Genomic DNA, 21,172 nt, shown 5'->3' with positions numbered 1-21,172 from the left:
TTTATATTTTCCTACTTGATTGCTGTTTCCCTTGTTAGCCAAGAACAAATGAAGAAAGGCTGCATCAGTTTACATTTCTCAAGCTGTCTTTTGTAATGCAAGAAGACCACAGCTCCTTATCCACAGCCAGATCCCACAGACCATGGTTTATCCTGGACACTTCACATGCCCTGGTTCTGTCCACTGACAGCATGTCGCTCTTTCAATACCATATTGTTCGAATTCGCTTGTATCTCCTGCATGCCTTTCACCCTCCTGCATATTCATACCCTGATTGCTCAGATTTTTTTCTCTCCATCCTATATTCCAATTTAGTCTCCCTACTCTCCTTGTTCCCTTAAATTCTGACACATGTATCCTCTTTGTGAATCTTTCCTCACTCATTCTCTCAGTGTCCAAGCCATTTCCGCATATCCTGATTAGCTCTCTCAACCACACTTTTTATTTTATGACCATACCTCTATCTTGCCCTTTCATTGCTTATTTGATCAAATTACCTTTCATCACATATTGTCTTCAAACATTTCATTTTCAATACACCCACCATCTGCACAGTTTTACCTACAGCCCATACCTTACATCCATATAATCATTTCGGGTCTGCTGTACCTTCAAACATACCCATTTTTGCCCTCCCAGACAACGATCCCTATTTCCACACATTCTTCAGTGCTTCTAGCATTTTCGTCCCCACACCCACTCCATGACTCGCTTATGCTTCCATTTGCTGGCATGACCATTCCTAGGCATCTAAAGTACTTCACTTCCTTCAATTTTCATCTATTTATTCTCACATCCCAGCTAACCTGTCCCTTATCTCAGCTAAACCTAATTAGCCATGCATTTATTCACATTTACTCTTGACTTCCTGCATCCATACACCCACCAAACTTAGTCATCAACTTCTACAGTTTCACATCCAAATCTGCCATCAGTGCTGTATGATCGGCAAACTACAGTTGACTCGCCTTACACTCCAAGACTCTCGCATTTACCTCCCTCACCACCACCATCCCTGAACAAATTTAACATCCATGGTGACATCACACTCCCGTGTCACCAACCAGCCTTCACTTGGAACCATTCACTCTCCTCTCTTCCTATTTGTGCACATACCTTACACCCATGGTAAAAACTTTTCACTGCTGTACATTCTTAAGACCTAACACATGGCATCTCTTTCAACCCAATCATATGCTTTGTCTAGATCCAGAAATGCCACATACAAATCTGTCTGTTTTTCTAAGTATTTCTCTCACATTTTTAAGTGCAAACACCTGATCCTTTCATCCTCTTCCACTTCTGGAACTACACTGTTGCTCCCCAATCTGATTCTTTGTGCATACCTTCACTCTGGATCACTACCCTTCCATACAACTTCTCATGTACACTCAGCAGACTTATACCTCTGCAGTATGAACATGTTTGTATCCATTGCTACAAATGCAATTGGGTAAATCAAGTCTTAAGTTGTTTGTTAGATCACCTCTTAACCAGTTATGCTGGAGAGTAAATGAGACTAGCAATTGAGGATGGTGGCTCTGAATGTAAATGGAATGAATGGGGATAGTAAGAGGAGGTAGCTTGAGGAGAAATTTAAGTTATAATTTGGATGTGCTGGGGATTGGGAAATCTCATTCTGGGACAGGGTGTATTGATTGAAAATGATAAAGACAAAGTAAAGTTATAGGAGAGCATGGAAGGAAGAGTTATATGGCCAGTAATTAATGAAAATTACCAGGGAAGAGGGAAAGAGAGATGAGCAATTGTGCTGTCACAGAGAGTATGTTACAGAACACAGAGGGAAGGGATCAAGAATAGTGTGTGTTAAAGGAAAGATTGGAATTGTGAAATATGCATGGATGTCTGCATATGCACCTATGAATATGAAGACTGGCAAGGTAAGGATAAAATGAAGCATTTCTGGAGAAATTTGATAAATGGTTATCAGAAGGATAGAAAGGTATTTGTGATGGGTGATATGAATGAGAAACAGTGGGATGTGATAAAATTGGCAAGAAAGTAAGTGAGAAGTGCTTGGAGTAAATGAGAATGGAAGCTGCCTTCTGGATGTCTCGGTACTGAGAAGGGTTTATTCCCTGCAAACATCATTTTTCCGCACAAGATGATCTACAGGGATACATGGGTGAGAAATCATGGAAGAGAAGAACAAGAGGGTTTGATTGAATACTTGGCAATGGATGAAAGGTTGAGAAATCTCAGGCTTTGCAAGAGTTGAGAGGATTTTTAAGGGACTGACTATTTCATGGTTCTTGTAGGGGTGAGGATCAGGGAGAAGTGGAGGTATGGTGTGAGAAAGAATTTAGACGTAAAAGTGTTGACAAGCAGGAGGATGAATCGGGAAAAAATGCAAGTATGAAAGGAGGGTGACCAAAAGTTTAGATGGAGTTCAGGAAATGTAGGGATGCAATCATGTGTGAATGAGGTGTTTAAAATATTCAGAGAAATACTGTTAAATGTTGTGAATTGTTAAAAGTAGTAGAATTAGTAGTTGGATACAAGGTTGTGATACATGAAAATAGAAAGGGAAATACATAGTGGATGGATGAGATGAGAAATGTTTTGAAAGTGAAGAAAAAGGCATGTGGTAGATTCCTCGAAAGGACTGTATCTGTAGAAGTTCAGCAGAGGAGGAAGAAAGAATCTAAGATGTGTAAGTGGAATTTCAGGAAGCTGATAGAGGAAAGCAAAGAGTAGATGAAGATTTTGGAAGAAATTGAGTGAAAAGCTTAGGGAAAATAAGACTGTACTGGAAGGAGGAGAAAAAGGAAAGAGATATGTGAAAGATTGTTAATGTTAATTTGAGAAGTAAGGAAAGGGAGTTGCTGAATCAAGAGGGGAAGTGAAAGGAAGGTGAAGAGAGTATTATGAACTTAAGAATGTGAGAGAAGGTGAGGCAACAATTGTTACATGCATGGGTATGGAGGATGGAAGTAAAAGGATATAAGTGCATGGGCCTTTTGTAAGAGGGGAGGTAAAAGAGTGATAATGATGTTGAAGGTTGGAAAGTTACCAGAAGTGTGTGTGATTACGGTTGAAATGCTGAAATACAGAGGAGGAAATTTGGTAGAGTGGATGCATTTGATATGTAATTTAGCATGGAAACAAATGTTGTGCCTGGGGATTGCATGATAGCTATTATTCCTTTATTCAAAGGAAAAGGTGCTAAGGATATATGTATCAATTATAGGGGAATAAGTCTGTTAAGTATACCAAGAAAAGCTTGTGCAATAGTGTTATCAAGCAAGAGTGATGGAAGTGACTGAATACAGAATAAATTAGGAGCAAGGGTGTTTTAGGAAAGTTAGGGGATATGTGGATCAGATTTTTGTTCGGAAAATGACTGTGGAAAAGTATCTAGTGAAAGGTGAGAGGCTGTATGCAGCTTAAAGGATCTAGAGAAAGCATGTGGCTGAGTCAAGTGGAATGCTGTATGAGATGTGTTAAGTATGTGGGTTAGGGGGACAAGTGTTGGATGGTATGAAAGCTTTCTATAGTGTTGCAAATACATGTGTAAGAGTGGCTAGAGAGTTGAGAACAAGTTCCAGCATACATGTGGGTGCGAGGAATGGCTGTGGGACGTCACTGTGGGTTTTTAACATGTATGGATGGAGTGATAAGTGAGGTGAAAGCAAGTAGGGAAAGGGGGTACAGGCATGGTGTGTGGTTGTGGTGTAAGGTGGTGTGACAAGCCTGTTTGTGGATGATGATGGTGTTTGCTGAGTGTGAAGAGGAGCTGCTGAAGGTTGGGTGTTTTATGATATGTGTAAACAAAGGTGTTGAAGATAAATGCTATTGAAATTAAAGTAATGGTGTTTTGAAAGGAAACAGGGTGAAAGTACAGATTTTGCAAAACCCATTACAATGAAAGAACAAAGTGTACTAATCTGTGTTATAGATACAGGGAAGAAAGCCTACAAGAGGTGAGAATTTAAGTATTGAGGAGCTATCTTGGGTAAGACTGGTGATATGGAAGGAAAAGCAAGGGACAGAGTAGTAGAGGGTACAAGGGTCATTAGGTCCCATAATATAATAATGAAGGGTAGAGGTGTAAGTATGGAAGTGAGGAAAGGATGGGACAGTATAGTCCTCCCAACCCTGACCTGTGCAGCAGAAACGTGGACATGAATGAGTCGCAGAGATCAAGAATCCAGGCTTTGGAAATGAGCTGTTTGATGAGAGAGAGCATGTGGAATGACTACATGGAATGAATGAAATGAGGGAGCATATTAAAGATGTGGTATGGCAGGGTATGCAAAGAGAATGAATTATGGAATTATAGAGTGGGTGAAGTGTAATACTTTAAGGGTGTTTGGGTTTTATGGAAAGAATGCAAGACAGGAAGTTTACAAAGAGAGGGTGTGATTGTACAATTAAAGGGGTTGAGAGGGTATAATAGTATAGGTTGAACCTCTTTGATCCAACACCCTTGGGACCTGGCCATGGCTGGACTACAGAAAATGCTAGAAAACAGAAATTGACCCCCCTAAGGGAATTCCGTACGTAAATATATGCCAGTTCGTTCCACTTAAATACTGTTGTGTTATCAAAGGTGGAACAAAGCTTAAAACAGGAAATAATGCAACCATTAATGCTTCTAAACATGGTTTTTATTGTTGCATCAGATTATATCATAAGTACCCCCAGATGGAAACCCCGCATTATCTTTGGCAAGAGTTTTTCGTGGCATACAACGCCAATACAGGGCAGATTTGTCAGCATATTACACTTGTTCTGGGGCTAAGTTTTCTGCTGCCTCTAACTGTGCAAATTCATCCACAAACTTTGTTGCAGCTTTGTGACAAGTAGTTAATGCAATGAACGACCATAGGTTGGTAGTTGGATTTGGTCGACTTGTGTTACTGTTGTTGTTTTATTGTTATTGTCATGACAGCCTACCGGCTGGCTCGTACACACACTCTCGCCCTGTACATATTGCTGTTGGTTGTTTAATGGAGAATTGGAGTTTTTGTTGATTCTTTTGATATGACCTTGCACTACAAGCTTCCATGTCAGCACTGTGCTTTTCACTGTACACACTGTGTACTGAAATTTCACATCTCTTAAACTTGTGTAACCATCCTTGCAATTATTCAGTCATAGTCTAGCTTTTTTTCTGTATGAAAAACTTTGGCCTTCTTGATAAGCCTTCATCCATCCCTGGCACTACCCTGTCACACAGGAAACAGCAACACAACCCCCTGCTTCAGTAAGGTAGTGCCAGGAAAACAGACATAAAAGGCCACATTTGTTTACACTGTCTCTATCATGTGTAATGCACCAAAACCACAGCTCCCTATCCACATCCAGGCCCCACACACCTTTCCATGGTTTACCCTAGACGTTTCACATTCCCTGGTTCAGTCCATTGACAGCACGTCTACCCATGATATACCACATTGTTCCAATTCGCTCTATATCTTGCATGCCTCTCACCCTCCTTTATGTTCAGGTTCCGATCGCTCAGAATCTTTTTCACTCCATCCTTCCACCTCCAATTTGGTCTCCCGTTTCTCCTTGTTCCCTCCACCTCTGACACATATATCCTCTTTGTCATTCTTTCCTCACTCATTTTTCTCCATATGTGTAAACCATTTCAACACACCCTCTTCTGCTCTCTCCCACGTAATTTTTATTTCCATGCATCTCTCTTACCCTTTTATTACTTGATCAAACCACCTCACACCACATACTGTCCTCAAACATTTCATTTCCAACACATCCACCTTCCTCCACACAACCCCAGCTATACCCCATGCCTTGCAACCATGTGATATTGTTGGAACTACTATTCCTTCAAACATATCCATTTTTGCTCTCTTGAAATAACGTTCTCACCTTTCGCATGTTCTTCATCGCTATTAGACCCTTTGCCCCCACCCTGTGACTCGCCTCCGCTTCCCAGGGTTCATGGCATTTGACACGTTTGGGGTAAACCGTGAAAAGATCTGTGGGGCCTGGATGTGGTTTGGGAGCTGTGGTTTCGGTGCATTACACATGACAACTAGGTACTGAGTGTGAATGAATGTGGCCTTGTTTTGTATATTTTCCTGGTGCTACCTTGGTGATGCAGGGGATAAATGCTGTTTTTTGTAGGGAGGATGGCACTGGGAATGGATGAAGGCAAGCACTACCTTGCCAGTTAGCATCTAAATTTTTAAACTTCATGGGAGTATCACCTACACACCCATTACCCTGACTAGAAATAATTCTTCTTTAAATTTCTGCATTTGGACTTCTTGGACTTTTGATGGGGATGCGAGTCCCATCAGCACAACCCATAACACCAGACATTCCTGCTTTGTTGGAAAGTTGCAACATGACAGTAACCTCATTTTCAGGGTCTGTTGCTAGGTGAACAATGACTGCAGAGACATTTTAGAGACATCTGCAAAGACTAGGCTGGGACATGTCTGTGCAATCACTCACTGTTCCCAGTAACCACACAACTAAGTGCAATGAGTCATTGATTAGTTAATTATTTTGAATTATCAAGCAGTTTTGGTGAAGTTGGGAGGCTTAGATGCAAGGGTCCAAACTGATATCACCACTAGAAATATCAAGGTTTCCATTACTAGAAAAACTAGATTGTTTAATGCCCTGTGAATGTCGAGGCAAAAAAATATTGAAACTTTTGCCCTTGTGATAATCCCATCCAAAAAAATTTTGCTAATGCAAATGTGTTCGTAAAATATATTTGTAAACTGAAATATATTTTGGTAAGCAGCTTTAGCTTACTGTGCAACCTACAGTAGACAGGAGTCATCAGTGCAACCATTTTTCAAAACCGTACCTACGTCAACTTTGAATCAGTGACTCAAATTCTTAAACATCAGTCTTGCTTCATCATTTATACTTTTGTGTGGTTATTTTACTTTTACTTTCTCTCTTTCGCACCCCTTCCTCCCAATTAGGCAAATCCTTTCTCTGTTTGCAGGTGTGTACTACATCTAACTATGTCTACTGTCCACGTCCATCCGCATCCACATATTGCTCTTTACTTCCACTTGGAGAGATTATTTTTTTTTTTTTTTTTCTTTTTTTCAGAAGGTTATCGACACCTTTTGAAAGCTTACAGTGCTGCAGGAATTCTTAGTCTGATTAGTATTCAAAAGGTTTCTTTCTTTTGGTAAATCCCTGTATGCTTAGTGCACTCTGTTGATCCCCTTGCTATCTCCTACACTTGAAATATATAATCCTTGCATTCAGCTAAATTGATAGTAGCACATAAAACAGTTCCAGTTAGTTTCCGTGGAGGTACCATCATGAAGGGAAGTGAGTAGCATACTCACCAGAACTACTTTTATAAAACATTATTCTGAGTATTTTTGGGGGATTTTGATGGTCAGAATGGTTGATGATGTGAAAGTATCAGTACTAAATTATTTTGGGAACATAGTTTTTCTGTATAAGCTTCTTATTCTGAAACCAGAGGGTTAGGTTAGGTTTGGTTATTACATGATTGCTCTCCTCAGTTTCCTTCAATTTTAAAGCCCTGCCCACTTTGTCGTGATGGTGGGGAGTGGTCGAAATTTGTTGTGGGTCATAAGTCTATAAGCATTTATTTGTCCAAACTTTACTACCATTGTACAAAGGAGAAAAAAAGTACTATGGGAATTCCACTTTTGATTTGAAAAAAAAAAATCTTTCCCTGTTGTTTTTGCAGTAATTTTCTAAAGGCCCCTGCAGCCCAGGGTTGCACTAGTTTCAGTCGCAGGAATATGTAGACTCCTTTGGAGTGAGAAGTTCTCCCTGATGTGACTCTAGTCCCAGTGATACAGCCTTGCCAAAGGTGACATTTCACATCTGGTGCAAGTTTGAACTGGTGGATAATAGATTAGAAGTCTGTTGATTTGCCGTACTGCTCTCCCCAGATACATCTTTGGAACTATGTCATAATACCAATAGTGAAGCAGACTGAAAAGAAAAAAGATTTCCTTCTTTTGAAACCAAAGCACAACATGTACACATAATAAAACAACCAAGAAAGATATCTTTTAAATTTTGTGAATAGAGGGTGGACATCAATTGGAATATATGATAATAAGACCGTCCATACCATACCATTTTCCTCAAATTCAAGTTAATTGGTAGATCGTCATTTGATGTGAAAGAGAAGATTCATAGCCAAAAAAAAAATGTCTCTTAGGTTGGTCTCCCAAACTCAAATACATCTTGAATGCTGAATTGATAAAGTAAAAGAAATTTCATAAGAATTTAAGAGTATATCAGATGAGAAATTGAAAGTGAATTGATATTTTAGAAATATGGGGAAAGAAGGTTGGACATCAACTCTTAAAATTGGTAAAAATTTACCAGAATAACAGAATATACAATCTAGATTGATAACAATGTGTTCAGATGGGCCAGAAGAATGTTTTTGGTGACAGTGCATGCTTTCCTGGTTCATTGATATAAAAAAATTAAGTATTATACTTGAGATATTAATGCAAACTTTTTTGTTGTACTCGTGGTATTGGTAACAGAAGGAAAGGCACATCGTAATGCCTCCTGCCAATGAGCATTGTCAATGATCACTTTTTATCAAAACATTTGGAAAAAGGATGAACATTCCTATTCATGTGCACATCCTGCAGCTCTTACAGCTTTTCAGAATTATTATCAAAAATATTTAGCAAAAATATTGAACATGTCCCTGTGGTAGGGGAGAAGGAATTTTTCTTCTCTTTTTTCCTGCATGTCATAGAAGATGAAATGGGGCACAGGTAGGTGGTTGGAAATGCCCTTTTATTTCTACTCCAAAAAGATTGAACAGAAGAAGGAGCCTAGCATGGAGTGATCCTCCTCCTCAAAGGGGTGTCTTAAATATGTGTGGATGTAACCAAGATAAGAAAGGAGAGATAAGTAATGCGCTTGGGGAAAGAAGCATGGATGTTCTAACTCTTGAGTGAAACAAGCTTCAAGGACAGATGGGAAGAATAGTTTGGAAATGTTGTAGGAGTAAAGTTTGGGGTTGGTGAGAGGGCAAGAGCTAAGGAATGGGTAGCACTGCTATTGAAATAGTTGTGCAAGTGTGTGACAGAGTGTAAGGAAGTGAGCTCTAGACTGATGTGGGTAAAAATGAAATTGTATTGTAAGAGATGGGCTGTTACTAGTGCCTATGCACTGGCCATGAGTAGAAAGATCATGAAAGGCAAGTGTTTCAGTGCAGTTGAGTTAGTGTGTCAGCAGTTTTGATGCACTAGACTGGGTTTTAGTGATGAGTAATTTAAATGTGAAGCTGAGAACTGTGGCAGTTGAGGGTATAATTGGGGGGCGTGTGATATTCAGTATTATGACTGGAAATGGTGATAAGCTTGTAGAGTTGCATTCCGAAAAAAGGCTGGTGATTGGGAATGCCTGGTTTAAAAAAAGGGACATACATGGGTTTCTTTATGCAAGTGTATAAGATGATCAGCAACCATTATGGGATTGAATTTTATAGATGTGCATAGAAAAGAGATACTTTGAGATGTTAATGTGCTGAGAGGTGCAGTTTATGGGATGTCTGTAGGTTTTTTTGGAAATGAGGAAACTTCATAGGTGAGAACAGAGCGATGTGATTAAGTGAGCTTGGAAAATACTGAAATGAAGAAATATTAGGAGAGAGTGAGTGCAAAATGGCAAAAGATGAGCATAGAAGTACCGAGGGAAGCAGATGAGTCATGGGAGGTATTTAGGGAAGCAGTAGTATGCTCAAAACATGCACCTGACTCACATAATGTGGGAGGTAGGCAGATGAGAAAGAGTTGTGAGTAGTGAGATGATGAAGCAAAGTTGTCTGAAAAAGAGAGGTATATGGGCAATATTTATAGGGAAGGAGTACAAATTATGGGAGATGTAGAAGAGAAAGCAGCAGGAGATAAAGAGGAAGGTGAAAAGGTTAAAAAAAAGAGGGTAAGCGAGTATTGGTAAACTTCGAGGACAGTAAGATGTTATAGGAGGAGGTTAATAGTATGTGAAAAACGGGAGAACAATTGGGAACGTTGGTGAAGGGGGCAAGTGGGGAAATGGTCACTGGTGGTGATTGAATATTTTGAAAAATGTTAAATGCGTTTGTTGATATGGTGTCAGGTGTAGGGTTTTTGAGTTGGTAGTATGAAAAGTGAGCAATTTAAGGAGTGTTTTTGTGAAGAAAGAAGAGTTGGTGAAAATAAGATGAAATGTCGCAAGGTGGCTGAAGTAGATGGTATTACAGTTGAATTTCTTAAAAGAGATGGATTACTGTGTTGTTGATTGGTTAGTTAGGATTCTCATTGTATGTATGCATAAAGATGAGGTGCCTGAAGATTGGCATAATGCATGTATAGTGCCATTGTATAGCAAGGGGAATATAAGTTATAAGTTTGTTGAGTGCACTTGATAAGTTGTATGGGAAGGTAGTGATTGAGAGTGAATGGCATGTACAGGAGCAGCGTGGTTTCAGGAGTGGTAGAGGATGTGTGGATCAGTTTGCTTTTAAGAATGTGTGAAATACTAAGAGAAACAGAAGGATTTGTGTGTGGCAATTATGGATTTGGAGAAAGCATACGATAGGGTCGATAGAGATGCCATTTGGAGGGTTTGAAGTATATATGGTGTTGGAGGAAAGCTGCTAGAAGCAGTTGGACATTTTTATCATGGGAATAAGTGTGTGTATGAGTAGGGATAGAGGAGAATGAATCGTTCCAAGTGAAGGATGGCCTGCTACTGGGTGTGATGTCACCATGGCTGTTAATGTGTACATAAATGAATTGGGTGGTTGGAGAGATAAATGCAAGAGTCTATTGGGCAGGATAGGACTCGTGGAGTAAGTCGGTTGTTGTTTCCTGTCATGGGAGTAGGCATGTGTAAGAGTAGGAAGAGAGGACAGTGAACTGTTGTAGGTGGAGGATGGTCTGTGACAGTCAGTGATGTCACCATTGCTGTTTAATGTGTACATATGTGGTTGGGGTGGTTGGAGAGGGAAATGCAAGAGTCTTGGAAAGAGAGGCAAGTATGCAGGCTGTAGGGGATGAGGGTACCTGGAGAGTGAGTCAGTTGTTTGCTGTTAACGTAGCGCTGGTGGAAGATGTGACCGAGAAATAGCAGAAGTTGGTAAATGAGTTTGGAAGAGTGTGTGAAAGAGGGAGTTGAGTGAATATGATTATCAGCAAGGCTATTAGGTTTATCATGATAGTGGGGCAGGTAAGATGGGATGCAAGTTAAAATGGAGAGAAATTGTAGGAAGTGAAGTGTTTTAGATATCTGGGAAGGGACATGATTGCCTCCCTCCTTTTCTCTATCAACAATGGTGTCCCTCAAGGTTTTGTCCTGTCCCCTAAACTTTTTCTCTTTTTTTTTTCAAAGATTTCCTCTCCACAAATAATCCAATGCACTCTTATGCTAACCATTCAGCACTACATTCATCCGCATCCCTCAGTTCGACTCCCTCTTCTCTCACTCGATCTGCACCTTGTCTTGGGCAGGATATCTCAGTGGGGTAGACAAAATCTTGTTAAGTTTAATGCCTCCAAGACCCAATTTCAACCTATATTTCTATCAAAGACTCCTCACAACCCTCATCTCTCTTTTGATAGTTCTGTGATTCCACTTGGTGGACTCCTCACAACCCTCATCTCTCTTTTGATAGTTCTGCGATTCCACTTGGTGAACATACTTGGTATTACTGTAACATCCTCATTCCCTCCACCTCTGACATGTATATCCTTTTTGTCAATCTTTCCTCTCATTCTCTCCATGTGACCAAACCATTTCAAAATGCCCTCTTCTGCTCTCTCAACCACACTCTTTATTACCACACTTCTCTCTTACCCTTTCATTACTTACTTGATCAAACCACCTCATATCACATATTGTCCTCAAACATCTCATTTCCAGCACATCCACCCTCCTCCGCACAACTCTATCTATAGCCCACACATCGCAACCATTTAACATTGTTGGAACTACTATTCCTTCATACATATCCATTTTTGCTTTCCAAGATAACGTTCTCAACTTCACACATTTTTCAACACTCAGAACTTTCGCCCCCTCCCCCACCCTATGACTCACTTCTGCTTCCGTGGTTCCATCCGCTGCCAAATCCACTCCCAGATATGTAAAACTTCACTTCCTCCAGTTTTTCTCCATTCAAACTTGCCTCCCAATTTACTTGTCCCTCAACCCTACTGTACCTAATAACCTTGCTCTTATTCACATTTATTCTTAGCTTTCTTCTTTCACACACTTTACCAAACTCAGTGACCACCTTCTGCAGTTTCTCACTCGAATCAGCCACCAGCGCTGTATCATCAGCGAACAACAACTGACTCACTTCCCAAGCCCTCTCATCCACAACAGACTGCATACTTGCCCCTCTTTCCAAAACTCTTGCATTCACCTTCCTAACAACCCCATTCATAAATAAAGTAAACAACCATAGAGACATCATGCACCCCTGCCGCAAACCAACATTCACTGAGAACCAATCACTTTCCACTCTTCCAACTCGTACACTTGCCTTACACCCTTGATAAAAACTTTTCACTGCTTCTAACAACTTGCCTCCCACACCATATATTCATAATACCTTCCACAGAGCATCTCTGTCAACTCTTATCATATGCCTTCTCCAGATCCATAAATGCTACATACAAATCCATTTGCGTTTCTAAGTATTTCTCACATACATTCTTCAAAGCAAACACCTGATCCACACATCCTCTACCACTTCTGAAACCACACTGCTCTTCCCAATCTGATGCTCTGTACATGACTTCACCCTCTCAGTCAATACCCTCCCATATAATTTCCCAGGAATACTCAACAAACTTTTACATGTGTAATTTGAGCACTCACTTTTATCCCCTTTGTCTTTGTACAATGGCACTATGCAAGCATTCCACCAATCCTCAGGCACCTCACCATGAGTCATACATGCATTAAATAACCTTACCAACCAGTCAACAATACACTCACCCCCTTTTTTGATAAATTCCACTGCAGTACCATCTAAACCCGCTGCCTTGCCGGCTTTCATCTTCTGCAAAGCTTTTACTACCTCTTCTCTGTTTACCAAATGATTCTCCTTAACCCTCTCACTTTGCACACCACCTCAACCAAAACACCCTATATCTGCCACTCTATCATCAGACACATTCAACAAACCTTCAAAATACTCACTCCATCTCCTTCTCACATCACCACTACTTGTTATCACCTCCCCATTAGCCCCCTTCACTGATGTTCCCATGTCTTACGCACTTTATTTACCTCTTTCCAAAACATCTTTTTATTCTCCCTAAAATTTAATGATACTCTCTCACCCCAACTCTCATTTGCCCTCTTTTTCACCTCTTGTGCCTTTCTCTTGACCTCCTGCCTCTTTCTTTTATACATCTCCCATTTATTTGCACCATTTGCCTGCAAAAATTGTCCAAATACCTCTGTTTTCTCTCTCACTTCTTACTTCTTCATCCCACCACTCACTACCCTTTCTAATCTGCCCCCCTCCCACGCTTCTCATGCCACAAGCATCTTTTGCGCAATCCATCACTGCTTCCCTAAATACATCCCATTCCTCCCCCACTCCCTTTACGTCCTTTGTTCTCACTTTTTCCATCCCACAAAATATGCCAAAACTGGCCTGGAGTAGCTAAAAAATTTCCAGAATAACAGTATATACCATCCATAATGTTGGGGTGAAGAGGGTGGTGAGAGTAAGTGAGCTTGGGAAGGAGACTTGTGTGAGGAAGTACCAGGAGAGACTGAGTACAGAATGGAAAAAGGTGAGAACAATGGAAGTAAGGGGAGTGGGGGAGGAATGGGATGTATTTAGGGAATCAGTGATGGATTGCGCAAAAGATGCTTGTGGCATGAGAAGAGTGGGAGGTGGGTTGATTAGAAAGGGTAGTGAGTGGTGGGATGAAGAAGTAAGAGTATTAGTGAAAGAGAAGAGAGAGGCATTTGGACGATTTTTGCAGGGAAAAAATGCAGTTGAGTGGGAGACGTATAAAAGAAAGAGACAGGAGGTCAAGAGAAAGGTGCAAGAGGTGAAAAAAAGGGCAAATGAGAGTTGGGGTGAGAGAGTATCATTAAATTTTAGGGAGAATAAAAAGATGTTCTGGAAGGAGGTAAATAAAGTGCGTAAGACAAGGGAGCAAATGGGAACTGCAGTGAAGGGCGCAAATGGGGAGGTGATAACAAGTAGTGGTGATGTGAGAAGGAGATGGAGTATTTTGAAGGTTTGTTGAATGTGTTTGATGATAGAGTGGCAGATATAGGGTGTTTTGGTCGAGGTGGTGTGCAAAGTGAGAGGGTTAGGGAAAATGATTTGGTAAACAGAGAAGAGGTAGTAAAAGCTTTGTGGAAGATGAAAGCCGGCAAGGCAGCAGGTTTGGATGGTATTGCAGTGGAATTTATTAAAAAAGGGGGTGACTGTATTGTTGACTGGTTGGTAAGGTTATTTAATGTATGTATGACTCATGGTGAGGTGCCTGAGGATTGGCGGAATGCGTGCATAGTTCCATTGTACAAAGGCAAAGGGGATAAGAGTGAGTGCTCAAATTACAGAGGTATAAGTTTGTTGAGTATTCCTGGTAAATTATATGGGAGGGTATTGATTGAGAGGGTGAAGGCATGTACAGAGCATCAGATTGGGAAGAGCAGTGTGGTTTCAGAAGTGGTAGAGGATGTGTGGATCAGGTGTTTGCTTTGAAGAATGTATGTGAGAAATACTTAGAAAAGCAAATGGATTTGTATGTAGCATTTATGGATCTGGAGAAGGCATATGATAGAGTTGATAGAGATGCTCTGTGGAAGGTATTAAGAATATATGGTGTGGGAGGCAAGTTGTTAGAAGCAGTGAAAAGTTTTTATCGAGGATGTAAGGCATGTGTACGTGTAGGAAGAGAGGAAAGTGATTGGTTCTCAGTGAATGTAGGTTTGCGGCAGGGGTGTGTGATGTCTCCATGGTTGTTTAATTTGTTTATGGATGGGGTTGTTAGGGAGGTGAATGCAAGAGTTTTGGAAAGAGGGGCAAGTATGAAGTCTGTTGGGGATGAGAGAGCTTGGGAAGTGAGTCAGTTGTTGTTCGCTGATGATACAGCGCTGGTGGCTGATTCATGTGAGAAACTGCAGAAGCTGGTGACTGAGTTTGGTAAAGTGTGTGAAAGAAGAAAGTTAAGAGTAAATGTGAATAAGAGCAAGGTTATTAGGTACAGTAGGGTTGAGGGTCAAGTCAATTGGGATGTGAGTTTGAATGGAGAAAAACTGGAGGAAGTGAAGTGTTTTAGATATCTGGGAGTGGATCTGGCAGCGGATGGAACCATGGAAGCGGAAGTGGATCATAGGGTGGGGGAGGGGGCGAAAATTCTGGGAGCCTTGAAGAATGTGTGGAAGTCGAGAACATTATCTCGGAAAGCAAAAATGGGTATGTTTGAAGGAATAGTGGTTCCAACAATGTTGTATGGTTGCGAGGCGTGGACTATGGATAGAGTTGTGCGCAGGAGGATGGATGTGCTGGAAATGAGATGTTTGAGGACAATGTGTTGTGTGAGGTGGTTTGATCGAGTAAGTAACGTAAGGGTAAGAGAGATGTGTGGAAATAAAAAGAGCGTGGTTGAGAGAGCAGAAGAGGGTGTTTTGAAATGGTTTGGTCACATGGAGAGAATGAGTGAGGAAAGATTGACCAAGAGGATATACGTGTCGGAGGTGGAGGGAACGAGGAGAAGAGGGAGACCAAATTGGAGGTGGAAAGATGGAGTGAAAAAGATTTTGTGTGATCGGGGCCTGAACATGCAGGAAGGTGAAAGGAGGGCAAGGAATAGAGTGAATTGGAGCGATGTGGTATACCGGGGTTGACATGCTCACGTCAGTGGATTGAATCAAGGCATGTGAAGCGTCTGGGGTAAACCATGGAAAGCTGTGTAGGTATGTATATTTGCGTGTGTGGACGTATGTATATACATGTGTATGGGGGTGGGTTGGGCCATTTCTTTCGTTTGTTTCCTTGCGCTACCTCGCAAACGCGGGAGACAGCGACAAAAAAAAAAAAAAAAAGACCATCCATAATGCCAAAGGTTTATCCAAATGAGCTAGTAGAACAACATTGGATGTATAAAAAAGGATTATTAGTCAAATTAAAGATAATTATTTTACCACGCTCTTGTTATATTAGGTCAGTCTCCCCAACACTGATACATATCTTGAATAGCAAATTAACAAAGTGAAGGAAAATGAACTATTTCTGTCTTGAAAGTACTTCATAAAAGAACAGTGAAACAAGTGATATGGTAGTCTTTAACATAACCCTGGATAAATAAAGAACTTTTATTGGTAGTGTATTGGTAGCAGGCTTGGGTGTCTGAATGCATTCAGATGTAACCAAGATGAGAAGAGTGAGACGAGTAGTAAGTTTGAAAAAAACGAACTTGGTTGTTCTAGCCCTAAGTGAAACAGAACTCAAAAGCAAAGGGGAAGAATGCTTTTGGAATGTCTTAAGGGGTAGAGTCAGGGGTTTAGTATGAAGTTGAGTGCTAAGGAAGGGTTAGCACTGATGCTGGAGTTGTTGGAATGTGTGAAACAGTATATGTATGCTTGTGGCAAAACATCTCTCTGACCCACTGATGTGTATATTAGTGGTTCCTTTTTTTTTGTTAGGATTCTATACCTTTGTATTTCTGTTCCATATCACTTGTAGCACTCCGTCATGTCATTCACATCCCCCTTTGTATATAGCTTCTTCCTTGAATATGCGTTTCCATAGCATTTTCTTCATTATACAAGTTAACGTCCACTCTGTCAGTGTGCAAAACATCACTAATTAATTTCATCCTAACTCTGATTTTGCAACCAATAGCCTGGCCCAGAAATTTGCATCCAACAGATTTGAGATAATTTTTTAACTCTTGGAGAGTTAACATCGTTCCATTACAGTGCATTCTTTAGCAAAAGTTGTGGGTACTCGGTTTTGCATTTGGATTTATGAAGTAGATTTGAATGTTTAATCTGGTCAGAGGCCTTTGTATATTTGGGTATGATAGGCGAGTTGAAAATGAAATTCTGTCAAAGAATTTCCATGCAATTAATGAAAAATATATTAAGGAATCTTTTGACGATTTTGTTGTTCATTAAGATTTTCAGAATCAGATACTTGGGGAAATTTATATTTGGAGAATTGCGATCACGTTTTTTTTAAAGTTCTCTCTGACTCAAGAACATGTCACGTATGTGGGTTTTGTGTATGATATGCATAATGTATTTCTCAATGAAGTGTCTGGGGTAAACCATGGAAAGCTGTGTAGGTATGTATATTTGCGTGTGTGGACGTATGTATATACATGTGTATGGGGGGGGTTGGGCCATTTCTTTCGTCTGTTTCCTTGCGCTACCTCGCAAACGCGGGAGACAGCGACAAAGTATAATAAAAATAAAAAAAAAAAAATATTTCTCAATGAATGTAAGATCAGGTTTGGGGAAAATTGATGATGAATTCTCCCTCACATTTTAGCAAAGAGTACTTCGGTCATCCTCACCAAGACCACCGGAGGGATGTGACTCAGATTCCGTCAGCCCCAAACGACCCAGGTTATCCACAGACGTCCACCAACCTTCCCAAGAACCACAGACCCCAAATGATGACAGTCGGTTATCAGGTGGTGATTCAGATTCAGAAATGATTCCTGTCAAACAAGAGATGGTAGAACTGAAAGAATGCAGTGATTCTGCTTATGAAGGTGAGTTATTTTTATCATTATTTCTATTTCTAGTTTTTTGTGCTTGGTGTTATGCATATAGTTTCACAGAAAGGGTCAGAGCACATTTTAGTCTTGAGGAATGTTTGACATTTACAGTTGAATGTTTCCAAACTACAAACGCACCTAAACAGCAGATTGTGTAGGTATTAAAGATGTGCTTGTGTGGCTTGCTTTTTTCCACCCTCATTTGAATTGAAAGGTACTTATTAATGTATAATTAGGGATGCCTTATGTCACAAGCAACTATGATTATTTCTAGGAATAATCTGTGTCAGTTGTGTATGTGTATATAACACGTTGACGGGAAAGTATGCTCCTGGCACTCTTAGGTATGTGCACTTAATCCATATACCTCAGCAAATTAGTGAGTCTCAATTAATGATAATTCAGCTGATATTAATGTTATTGCAAGAACATAAATTTTCATAGGATGCAGATGATATAGATGAAAGAAAGCTGAATATTATTGTGCACAGATTTCCCTGGTGGATGGAATAATTGGTGCAGAGCTCTTGCATCTAAGAGAGAGTTTTGGCTGTTCATAAACTTTCTATTAGACAGAAAAAAAACATCCTTCGCTCTGAAATATTCTGGTTACCAGTGCACCTTTTCAAGTAGACCATCTGAGAGGAGCATTCTCCTCCATGCAAAGATTTCCATCTATCAGCTTTCTCATTCTCAAGGCAGCCAATGAGTTGCTAGCTAACCTGCATTGACAACTACAATAGGAAGTAGCACTCGCATCTAAAAGAGATTTTTGGCTGTCCATAAACTTCCTATTAGACAGAAAAAAACATCCTTTGCTCTGAAATATTCTGGCTACCAGTGCACCTTCTCAAGTCAACCATCTGAGAGGAACCCTCTCCTCCATGCAAAGATTTCCATCTATCAGCTTTCTCATTCTCAAGGCAGCCAATGAGTTGCTAACTAACCCGCATTGACAACTACAATAGGAAGCAGCACAAAAACCAAAAAAAGAATTATTGTGAACAGATTAAGTAGATGCCTAATAACTATTGATGAAACTATAGAGAGATACGAATGTGAAAGTTTGAGGAATGAACAAGAGACATAAAAGAAAGTGATATTTTAATGGAAATGGATGCAGTTGCATGACAGTAAATAGAAGGCTATTGCTAGGGTGGGTCAGCTTTCTCTTGCTTTCTCTTCATTTATCCAACAAAATTATGATAATTTTTCGTACTCTTTTAAAATCACTGTGAGATTTATTCTGAATAGATTCTGTATTCATGTTTGATGAATATACTGTAATACAAGGTGGAAAAGTTAAACCAATTCATAAATACATGATTGTGAATGGATCCATGATCATCTGTTGAAAGAAACTGAAATGATATGATTCAAGATTTTAATACACAAGCAAAAACTTGTGTAAGGAACAAGTAATAAATATGGAAAGGAAAATGTTTTTCAGTATTCTGTATAACAAGAAATTGTTTGGTGTGATGCTTGATCACGAGTAAGGGTGCACCTCAAAAGTAAAAATGTTGAGTACTTCATTCATATTTTCACTTTATAGTGAATTACTAGTGATAAATGTAGGCTGTAGTATCCTTAGAATATGGAACTTAGAGAAGCACCTGATTCACCCCATTATATTAAGAAGGAAGTAATGATAATGCAAACAAATAGATGGCTGAATGTAATCACTTTCAAACTCCTTACCCCTTACTAACGTCCAAGCCTGATTGTACTTTGTCAACATGCATGTGCAGTCTTCTCACCTTTCAACATGTTTCTTTCGGTGTATCTGTTTTCTGTAAGAAGATATAATGGAATTGTAAATAAAAAAAAAACAAAGAACACTTTTACTGGATGAGTGGAAAAGGACAAGTGGGAATGAAAATATGAACCGAGAATGATGCCATCCATACTACATATTGTTTGATATAAATGAATGGCACTGTGCACTATAGATACTGTAATTAAGAGTGTGTAGTAATATGTACATCATTTTCATTAAATAGTTATAAAAAGTGAGTCTGAAAGTAAAATGCAAAAAATACTGTTTTATTTAACACATTGTCTCACCTGCTCAGAATATTGAGTATTATCTCACCTGGTTTGGCTCTCCCACACCCAAGGTGAACCGGGCACTCGCCAGTATCACTCACCATAAATGTTTACAAGCAGTTATGATTTGTGACAAAAAACCCCCCCCTTTTTTTTAGGCTCCAGATGCAGACAGAAGTCAACATGAAGGCTGGGTCTTAATTGAAATATAGAGAATTATGAAACTGGAAAAAGGAAAGACAAGGGAAAGTATTTAAAAAGTTTTTGAGAAAGTGAAAGACCTGGCTTCTCAAATGTGCCAGGTCATAGTTATTGGGAAAGACATGAGAAGGTAGAGTGTTCCAAAGCTACCATGTGTAGAGAAAGAAGCAGGTATCAAAATGGCCCACCCTTGATTTGCCGATGGTCACACAGTAACCATGTGATGCAGCAGCTTGTCAAGTACTGCATGGTCTAGCTAGGTGGGGGCATACAAGCAGCCCACACTTGGGAGCAAATACAAAAGTAATACCCATATAAGAGGGAAAGTATACCATCATTATGGTGTAGAGCAGGGTGGTCAAGTTTGGAAGTTATCCTGGGACAGTTTATAAGTTGGGCCACTTTAGACTTTGTTCAGAAGAGAAGTAGTTTCGACATTGAACAGGACACCTAGTTTCTTACAGGCTGTTCCCGTGATAGGGCCCATGCCAGTTTTTTTAGCCCATAAATTATATGGGAGGATATTGATTGAGAGGGTGAAGGCATGTACAGAGCATCAGATTGGGGAAGAGCAGTGTGGTTTCAGAAGTGGTAGAGGATGTGTGGATCAGGTGTTTGCTTTGAAGAATGTATGTGAGAAATACTTAGAAAAGCAAATGGATTTGTATGTAGCATTTATGGATCTGGAGAAGGCATATGATAGAGTTGATAGAGATGCTCTGTGGAAGGTATTAAGAATATATGGTGTGGGAGGCAAGTTGTTGGAAGCAGTGAGGGGTTTTTATCGAGGATGTAAGGCATGTGTACGTGTAGGAAGAGAGGAAAGTGATTGGTTCTCAGTGAATGTAGGTTTGCGGCAGGGGTGTGTGATGTCTCCATGGTTGTTTAATTTGTTTATGGATGGGGTTGTTAGGGAGGTGAATGCAAGAGTTTTGGAAAGAGGGGCAAGTATGAAGTCTGTTGGGGATGAGAGAGCATGGGAAGTGAGTCAGTTGTTGTTCACTGATGATACAGCGCTGGTGGCTGATTCATGTGAGAAACTGCAGAAGCTGGTGACTGAGTTTGGTAAAGTGTGTGAAAGAAGAAAGTTAAGAGTAAATGTGAATAAGAGCAAGGTTGTTAGGTACAGTAGGGTTGAGGGTCAAGTCAATTGGGAGGTGAGTTTGAATGGAGAAAAACTGGAGGAAGTGAAGTGT

General features: G+C 40.1%; 1 protein-coding gene across 8 annotated transcripts in view; it reads left to right on the top strand.

Moving 5' to 3' along the window:
- The window catches only part of LOC139757955 (uncharacterized), a 751,714-nt gene that overhangs the window by 87,178 nt on the left and 643,364 nt on the right, over positions 1 to 21,172 (top strand). For all 8 annotated transcript variants that reach the window (XM_071678938.1, XM_071678930.1, XM_071678921.1 and 5 more), the window contains exon 4: positions 17,495 to 17,720. In XM_071678938.1, the coding sequence (XP_071535039.1) occupies positions 17,495 to 17,720 (226 nt within the window). The remainder of the gene's footprint in view (positions 1 to 17,494; positions 17,721 to 21,172) is intronic.

Source organism: Panulirus ornatus, chromosome 2 (genome assembly GCF_036320965.1).
Source record: "Panulirus ornatus isolate Po-2019 chromosome 2, ASM3632096v1, whole genome shotgun sequence".
Lineage (NCBI taxonomy): Eukaryota > Metazoa > Arthropoda > Malacostraca > Decapoda > Palinuridae > Panulirus > Panulirus ornatus.
The sequence above is the reverse complement of the archived record's forward strand: the minus strand, read 5'-3'. Positions and strand labels throughout refer to the sequence as shown.